The following is a 10,030-nucleotide window of genomic DNA, read 5'->3' as shown; positions in this document are numbered from 1 at the left end:
TTATATATTTTACCTCGACATCTTTCTTATATCTTAAACTACATTACTTTAAATTGACAATGAAATTTGAACGAAACTATGGTGTGTAGGTTGTGATATATCGCAGTTTACATTTTTTTAATTCTGAAATAATTTTATTATCATAAACCTCCCTTCAAATATATTTTTATGTGTTTTTTCCAAAAGATATGTTATGCTAAGATAGATATAGAAAAATTTGATGAATTGCATAATGTTTTATGGTACATTTAAAAAAAAAACACTTTGTGGTTTATTCGAAAACGTGCCCATAAAAATAAAAAGGGTCTTCTCTTTAGTAGGTTAATGTCTTTTGAATTTAATTGTCAACTTTTTAAATATGTCTATGTCATGTTTGTTTACCTTCTTCATGACGTATCTTTAGTTCGTGGTCGAGATGCAAATTCAGTAAAACTTTACAACAGTATGACATCTTGCCTCCATGGAACTCTATTTCTACCATTGTTTAGGGGAAATCATAGATACTTATGAAATAGTACAGTCGAACAATGTTTGACTTAAGAAAAAATTCCCGTATCATGAATTTGACTTTGTTAAAATTTCATATAGTCTTAAAGCTCGTTTCTCAGCTTAATTTTTTAAATGTACTTTTTAGAATTATTATACTTATAAAAAATGTGATACAGAGAAGAAAGCCTTAACTGTATTTTAAACTATTTAGTTAACTAAAATGTTATGAAAATGAAGTTTTATGAGAGGGATTGATTTTGTTTTATAAATGAGGCTGTACATTTATAAAAATATAAGAAAAATGTGAAATAACAAAATACCTTATTCCCTGGAAAATATTATACGAAAAGTTCTTAATCAAATTGCAAAATTAAAAGCTCAAATACATCAAATGAATGGAAAACAACTGTCATATTCCTAACTTGATACAAACAATTCCTTAAGAAGAAAAAAAAGACTGCTGATTACTTACAGGCCAGCAGCTACTTTTTTGTAAAGATGATATTTATATAAAAACAGGTAAATTATTAACACAAAAATGCTATCATCTTGCTATTAGGTGTGATAGTTCGCCGTAAATTTAAGAAAAGGATATCTCAAAATTATTGAACTTATTAGGTTCAAATATACCAGCATCAGGCATTACTCTTCGCAATGTCAACAAAAAGGAAATAACGAAAATAACGAACTCTAGGAAAAATATAAAACGGAGAGTTCCTAATCAAATGACGAGAGCAAAAACTTAAACATATCAAACACATGGAAAACAACTGTTATATTCCAGACTTGGTACAAACATTTTTTCATGCAGAAAATGTTAGATAATCTGGTTTTATCGCTGGTTAAGCCTCTCACTTTTATGACAGTTGCACAAAAATCCATTATATTTACAACGGTGTGTGAAACAAACACCATACATTATAGGTAAATATGTAAAAAATAGATGAATACTATTGATTTCCAATTGTGATAAAAACGGATAATTTCACATGTGCAATAAACATGGTTATTTTACTTCTCTGGTATCATATAACAATAGGGTTAGGATTAGCCATAGGAGTTGTCAAGACATTATCGCTGACGTTGGATCAAAACAAATTGTCAATGCGAAAAAACAGATACAGTTCCTAACATTTTCTACTTTAATAAATATATCCAACTATTGACCGAACAACACTGATAATAAACACATACGCTACGCGCATTCGTGAACTATTGAGTTGTTCGGTCACTCGTTGATTTTTTTCCCCTTTTTAAATGCTTTATATAAAAAAAAAGAATTCATTTGCATAAATACCTTACAATTAAATATGTTCGAAATGACCCACTTACAAACTACCAATTCTCAAAACATGAATCATAAAATCTTCCACATTGCACTACAAAATCCATTTACTACAGAAGTTATCAATTTGAATCAAATCAATTAGATGATGTTTTATTCATATATTAATATCTAGATGCTAATTTGAAAATGATTCAAGCACAAAAATACCAATAAACTTGCTCTATCTAGGTCAGCAGAACATTGTTTTCATGTCAGAAATGTTCATAAACCGATAATATCAGAAAATACAGCAAAACGTTTATGGACTTTAATATTCATAGGTAAAATGAAAAAAAAAGTTTGTACCGTCTAATTTGTCACTGATGACACTCATATAGAAGAAACGCGCGTCTGGCGTACTAAATTATAATCCTGGAACCTTTGATAACTATTGTCATCATTTGCGCTTTGATTATGTTTTATCAGAAACTAAAGAGTTTTAATCTGCGATAGATGTTCTTTTGATGAATCACAGATAAACAATTTCCTTCTCTTCTATAAAACCTCCAGATAAAAATGATAGGTGGTGGAAAAATAACACAGCATTGAAATACTCTTGTCTTGAGAAGAAGACGACGGAAAATACTAAACTCCGAGGAAAATTCAAAACGGAAAGTCCCTTATTAAATGATAGAATCAAAGCTCATACACATCAAACAATTTGTAACACGTTGGAAAAAATTGCATGTGTAAAGAGTAAAAACGTTCAGAATGTTGACCTCTACAAATTGACCATATACGTCAAAACTGTCAGATAATTTTCTGTATGAGTAATTGCCCTTCAATGACAAATTTGACAACTTTTATTTTAATTTTTGACTATTATCTTGGCAACTGTGATACATAGAGAGAAAACTATTTGAATTGCTAAAATGAAAAGAAGAATTCTCTAAAAATGTCTTATAATTGAAATCATCAGTTGACTCCGCATCAGAGTTATTGCCCTTTGATTCCAATTTAAAGATCAAACAAATAAAACGAATAGATTACAACCATAATATTCCTGATTAATCATTTTGAGAAAAAAGAAAAAATACTGACTGGATTTCATCTCCGATTAGTTTTTATCCCATTAAATAAAATGTTTTGTTATATTTTGTAATGTAAAATTTAAATTAAAGAAGGTTTTAGATAAAAATAAGATGTTTACCTACTTTGTGATAATATTGACCCTTGTAAGGCGTTTAATGTTAATTTTTCTTCTTCAGATGGAAATGATTTATATTCAATTAAAAGCCAATGAGTGATTATATAAGAACTTTTACACATGAAATTTAATATGTGTTTACAATGGCGATATAAATATAGTTATAAAACGTATGCAAATTTTATTTTCACAAATGAAACGCATAATGTTCAAGTTGTATGAATTCATGGTTCATATTTTAAGTGTCAGTTCTAAAGATATCAATGGTTTTAGATTTCTTTAAAGCATTTGATTTATTCCTTAGTAACATTACATAACAAAAATACTAAACTCCAAGCTAAATTTAAAAAATAACAGTAATTTGACAAATATGTCCGTTATATCGCCAAATTCTGTGAGCAAAAATATATTAGTTTATATGACATTTATTATGATCCTAAACTGCATAATCATCTTTCGCAAATAAACAACATAATAGACATTAAAATGAAAATGTAACCAACGTCAAATCAAGGTTTCTGAGAGAAGAATGTACTTGATCACTTCATGATACTGTCGTTTTGTGTTCTTAGTTATAATGAAATTTTTTTCGTATTGAAGTAATTTCCCTCTATTCATAAATACCGAAAGTTGTCCACTATTTTACAGCTTGATATTGTTATTTGCTATTTTCTTTAATGTGGAAATAGCATATCTGACATGCAACGCATTGATAAATCCTTTTAACAACTGTTACTCTATTATAGATTTGTAATACATATTGTTGCACATTCCCTGTAAACACATGCACACTGATGTGTCTGTTATTCAAAATTATCTATAATTATCAATCTACTATTCGTGTATTGAAAGCTGTTGATGTATTCATTGTTTTCAGTGATCTATTTTTCGTTGTTTTCATCTTATGTGGTCAAATACAAAATCAAACACACACACAACTACGATTAGGAATCATATTATTAGTAACATGGTGTGTAAGTTTCCTTACATGATATATGGGACGAGAGCGAAGCGTAAATAGTAACTGTTGATATACAGTTTACTTGGTTGATCAATTAAACAGTGCATATAAAAGAGGGACGAAAGATACCAAAGGGACGGTCAAACTCATAAATCTGAAATAAACTGACAACGCCAAGGCTAAAAATGAAAAAGAAAATCAGAAAAACAATAGTACACATGACACAACATAGAAATACTAAAGAATAAACAACCCGAACCCCACCAAAAACTAGGGGTGATCTCAGGTGCCCCGGAAGGGTAAGCAGATCCTGCTCCACATGTGGCATAAATGACCATAAACTGTTCTCTCAATATCTACACCTCTATAAGCTGCTCTAGCATCTAAAAAAAAAGGTCGGTTGAGAGCAAAACGTCAAGACAAAAAAATAATTGCAGCTTCCCAATCATGAAGTTTCCATTTCGATGTAGCAGCATTTCAGCAGCGCCTGCATATGAAAACTATTTCTTCCAGTTGATCGGATATTCAAGTACAACAAAACGCAGTTACTACAGATCTGCGGGTACTTGCAGTAACTGACAGAAAGTTGTGAACCATCTTAAACTAATAAAAAGGGTCATATCTGCCTTGAGTAGAACGACCTGATTATTTTCAATTAATTAATTAAAATGTTTTCACCGGAAATTCATCAGCAGGGATATCCTCACAGACAAAACATCCATCAGCAGTGATAGCTGTTGTTATCTAATAGTTCGTTCTGTGTGTGTTACATTTTAACGTTGTGTTTCCGTTGTGTTGTTTGTTTTCTCTTATTTTTGAGTTTGAATTTTTCATTACTATAAGACGTGTCACGATACTTATCTATATCAAATTCCTGTAATTGGTTTTGATGTTATATTTGTTATTCTCATAGGATTTTGTCTGATGGGTAAGGGTTAGGGTTAGTGTTAGGGTTAGGGTTAGGGTTTGTTTCTGTGTGTGTTACATTTTAATGTTGTATCGTTTTTCTCCTCTTATATTTAATGCGTTCCCCTCAGTTTTAGTTTGTTACTCCGATTTTGTCTTTTGTCATTGGATTTATGAGTTTTAACAGCGGCATACTACTGTTGCTTTTATATCATCAGGGAAGAAACATCCATCAGCAATGGCGTTGACCAAATGATTTTTACAAAGATCATCGAAAATGTCAAACGCATATCATACTGCGCCTGTCGCGCGTTTATTCTACATTAAACTCACCATCGATGCTTTCAAAATTGATGAAAATATATTAGAGTGGATTTATATAGAATAGTCTCATCTGACCTAATATTACAAAATTCTAAAGTCTGATTAATATTATCTTCGAACTATATCAAGTAGACCACGATTGTCACAAATATTTTATCATTTTTATTCCAAACTTTACCTACCAAGAAACAACCACACGTGAAACGACTATCTTACAAGACTACAAGTTACAAGGACTAATATCATCCATAATGTGAGTATTATAATCCATCAGATTAAATTACAACATCAAAACTATAATTATCCTTAACTATAACTTATTAGTTCAAGATTGTTTTTGAAAAAGGTGTTGACAATGACTTAAGGTGGTACCTAACACTACAGGGAGATAACTCTGTAAAATCAGCTAAACGTTTTAATTACGTTGGGTTGTTAATCGAATATTAAGCTTCTCAATGATCAAAATAAGTGTTTGTCAAATTGCTATATAACCAGTGTAATTTTTCTGATAAAACGGTTGGTTCAAATTTTTTAGAATTTTTATATTATTGTCAAAGGGTCAAAGTAAATACTTTGTCAAAATTTCAAGAAAATTAAACGAGCCAAATTAATTTCAGTTAAAGTGTTGGGTACCACCTTAACGAAAATTAAAACCTTATTTGTATTTAATGAAAAGAAAAAACTATCCATTGTGTGTAATACAGATGCTATATGAAATATCAGTATTCATCTTAAAGAGTTTTCTAATTTTAAATGTGTATTTATTAGATAGCATCAGGTTAAATAACTTTCTCACAATCATACAGTTGACATAAGAACCAATAGAGCGGAGTAAAAATTTAAAAATATAAAAGAAGTTCATAAATTGACTACTTTTTATATAAGTTAGATGGAGGAAATTTTGAACAACGGAATGAATAAGTCTTATATAGCATGTACCCAGTAATAACGGTTGTAATATTGCGTATAATAAAAAGATATTTATTAACTGGGAATGTATAAGTTGGAATTCTATTGATTGGTATCGACATTGTACCTGCGCCGTGGTACATTTGTGAGCTCACTTGTTAATGAAGAAATCAATTAAGCAAGTGTCAATCTCTTCCTGTCATTGGATATAAGTAGACTCCAAAGCACATTCCGAGTGTACAATGAAATATTCCGAAAGTATATTAGAAGAGAATTTCCAATCAGCGTGATATTATTTCCTCAGAACCTCATGCAGATAATTATAATACTATTGTCATCCAAGATATGGAAATTTGATGGCAACTGTTTTAGACTTTCTGCTCTGATGAATTACAACAAAACTATCAAATTGGAATCTACAATGACTTATTGAATTTTTTTTAGTGACTGTGTTTCATCTATTAAAAGCCTTGAAGCCTGATTGAAATTGAGATTACAAATCTGCAGTTTGCAGTTTAGAAAAGAACTATTACATAAAGTTATTGGAAATTGGTTTAAATTGTCTCCGACACTACATGATGTGAATAACAATAAATGTACAATCAATGTGTCAAGGAACATATCAGGTTTAAGAGAAGGAAATTACTTTAAGCTTCTTTTTATTGGACACTTCACAAGGAATTGATTACAAATTGCTGCAAACATTTGAAATAATCGTGCTAATTACTCGTCTGAGCTAAGCAAAGTATCTTTTATACATAACTCAACAATATGACGATGACAACGAAAGGCAAACACAGAGAACTGCGGGTGGAAACCAGGTCTTCTTCTAGGCAATCAAATCACTCAGGAAATTCTTCTCCAAAATTATTATCCCCAAGGGATAGGAAATTTAAAGCAAACTTTCCTTTATCGCCTGCAATGGGAACAGAACTTGAAAGACTTAAACAGGCATACACTCCAGTGGAAAAGGTGGCTAAACCGGAACCAGAAGAACGACCTCTAATACGAAGTTTCTCAACAGTTCCGCACCGTGTGCCGGGAACGGCGATTGTAAATACAAAATTCCGCTCACTTGGTGGAAAAGTTACAAACCTACTTCGTGTGAGAAAAGCTTTTGCAACATCAAAGAAAGATGAGGATGATATCATTACTTCAAACAAACATTTGCCTAAAGAACCACGATTCTCTTCGTCACTTTCCCCGGCAGCACAGTTCGCCATGATGAAAGGATACGAAGATGCCGTGTATGAAAATCTATGTAAACATTACCCTGCCAGTAAACTGTTTCTAAAAAGAAGTAAAATGCCCCCTAGGGGTTATATTGATATCGGAAATGTTGGAAAATTATTGCAAACTACGATACCCGAGGACGGACAGAATGATATTGGTAGTGAGAACGCCTTAAAGAAACTTGATATTACCACGGAAAGTCGATTGGAACGTAAAGAACGACTTACCAGGATGAAATCAGAACCACATGCTAATACATCTAAAGATTTGTTAAATCGTAGGGCTAATTACCAAAGGACAAAAAGTATGCCTTTAGTCGTTATACCTTCCGTTCCTCGAGAGAAACGATTGATTTTATCTCACCGGTTACAAAGCGCTATGGATATACTAGACACTGTCCGGGGTAATGTCGGACAAAACTCTATTTCTCCTCGGATTCATAGTTATCCAAGACAAATTCAGCCGGTGTCAGACTTTAATCAGTGGTCATCCATTTGGTCAAATGAATTTAAAATCAGTAGGACCACCGGTAAGACTTGAGATTCATTTGGTTTTATTTTGTTTACATAACTATACTTAAGTATAATTATATTTTATATCAATTCCAAATTCGATTTTATACTTTTATTGTGTTATTTTAATTAAAATTTATACAGGAGTAGATGTGGTTGTTATTTATTTAAAGATCAGAAAAGCAGGGAGTAGTTTCAAAGATATGATATTCATCTACAAGTTTTGCAATTAAAATTAATTAAATAGAATTATGAATTGGTTTTTAAAATTAAAAAACGAAAAAAAAAACGGAATGATAAAATTTTAAAATACAATAATACTAAGAATATATATAAAAAATAAAAAAAAAGCATAAACAAAAGTAACCTTGGATTTCATACTGTAGTTTTGAGAATTGAAATATGTTAATAATTTATAAGATTACTGCATCAACAATTATCACGAAAAACCGGCTTCAAATCTGAATTTTACCAATATAAATATTCTCATCCGTTACAGATAGAATCTTTTTTATACACGTTTAATCAAACCGGTGATTATTTAGGTATAACATATTACAAACATAAACGAGTGCTTTCAACATAGATGTTATTTGATCAAATAATTATTCTAAAATATGTTTTATGATAAAAGGAATCTTCATATTTACTTTATATACATATGATTTAGAGTCTATTTAATATACAACGTATAATTTAGTCAGTTTGTTAAATGGCTCGGAGAAAAATGTAAAATAAATACTAACACTTTTTGGTAATGATAAATGTTTCTATGTTGATGGTAGTACTTCTCAAAAGTCACTGTAATTGTGATTTATACTTATTTCAAATCAGCGTATAATATCATTCAATTATCTATGATGAGCTTATTTACAACCACTGGGTCGATGCCACTGCTGGTGGAGAGTTATTTCCCCGAGGGTAACACAATATAAACAAAGAAGATGTGGTATGATTGCCAATGAGACAACTACCCACAAAAAGACCAAAATGACACAAACATTAACGCCCGGTAGTCAGCACTTTTTGTGCTGACATGAATTGTCATTGAGAAGGTTATATTTATGAATTTACTGTTAACAATTTTTTTAATTTTTTTTAAACTAAGGCTTTTCTACCTCAGGCATCGATTACCTTATCTGTATTTGGCAAAACTTTTAGAAATATTGGTCCTCAATAACTTCAACTTCGTACTTTATTTGGCCTTTTTAACTTGTTTTTACTCGAGCGTCACTGATGAGTCTTTTGTAGACGAACCGCGCGTCTGGCGTATATACTACATTTAGTCCTGGTATAAAGTTCAAAGTTGAAGAGCATTGAGGAACAAAATTCCAAAAAGTTTTGCCAAATACAGCTAAGGTAATATATGCCTTGGGTAGAAAAACCTTAGTATTTCAAAAATTTAAACTTTTGGGAACAGTAAATTTATAAATATAACCATATCAATAATAATTCATGTCAGCACAAAAATGCTGGTGATACCCTCGGGGAAATTAATCTTCACCAGCAGTGGCATCGACCCAGTGATCGTAAATAAACTCATCATAGATACCGGGACTAAACTTTGTATATACGCCAGAAGCGCGTTTCGTCTACAAAAGACTCATCAGTGACGCTCGAATCCCAAAAAGTGAAAAAAAAGCCAAAAGGACCTAAATGAATTCACATATAATTATTTGATTTTTTTTTAATATGCCTTAGGTTTTGTATATACCAATTATGTGAAGTTCTTTTGCTACTATAGCTGTTCAAATCTTCCGACTAATTGTTTTCAAACATTTGATTGTGAGCTTTCCTTGTAATGATGAATCCTGAAAGGAGCTTCGGGCGCATGGAATTTATGAAGTGTTCATTTTATCAATTCTTTTCCACAGACAAAATGACAACGACAAATTATTCGTTCACCGATTTTCAACATTATATAGGGTTTGATCTTTTTGTTTATTGATTTGAGTCAAAATGTAGGTGATTTATTTGTGTGTCTAGGATTTTCCGTATTTTGATCGTGAGACTAGTAAATGGGTACCAATTGCGCTCCTCTACTTGCAGATTTGTATTTGTATTCCTATGAAGCAGAATTCATCCAAGGGCTTGTACAGAAAGGAGAAAAGGAATTAGCCCAGTCTTTTAATTTCACCTTTCGGTATATTGATGTTGTACTGTCTCTCAATATCATTAGATTAAGTGATCACTTACATTTAATATATCCAAGTGAACTTGAA

The 10,030-nt window shown here is 31.2% G+C and overlaps 1 protein-coding gene across 1 annotated transcript; it reads left to right on the top strand.

Annotated features, from left to right (window-relative positions):
- Nucleotides 1-6,044: 6,044 nt before the first annotated feature.
- Nucleotides 6,045-7,957, top strand: LOC134696377 (uncharacterized). The gene has a single exon (XM_063558113.1). It carries the CDS (start codon nt 6,835-6,837, stop codon nt 7,834-7,836), a length of 1,002 nt encoding a protein of 333 aa, XP_063414183.1. The 5' UTR covers nt 6,045-6,834; the 3' UTR covers nt 7,837-7,957.
- Nucleotides 7,958-10,030: the final 2,073 nt, after the last annotated feature.

Source organism: Mytilus trossulus, chromosome 14 (genome assembly GCF_036588685.1).
Source record: "Mytilus trossulus isolate FHL-02 chromosome 14, PNRI_Mtr1.1.1.hap1, whole genome shotgun sequence".
Lineage (NCBI taxonomy): Eukaryota > Metazoa > Mollusca > Bivalvia > Mytilida > Mytilidae > Mytilus > Mytilus trossulus.
Note: the sequence above shows the minus strand (reverse complement) of the source record. Positions and strands in the feature narration are given on the sequence as shown.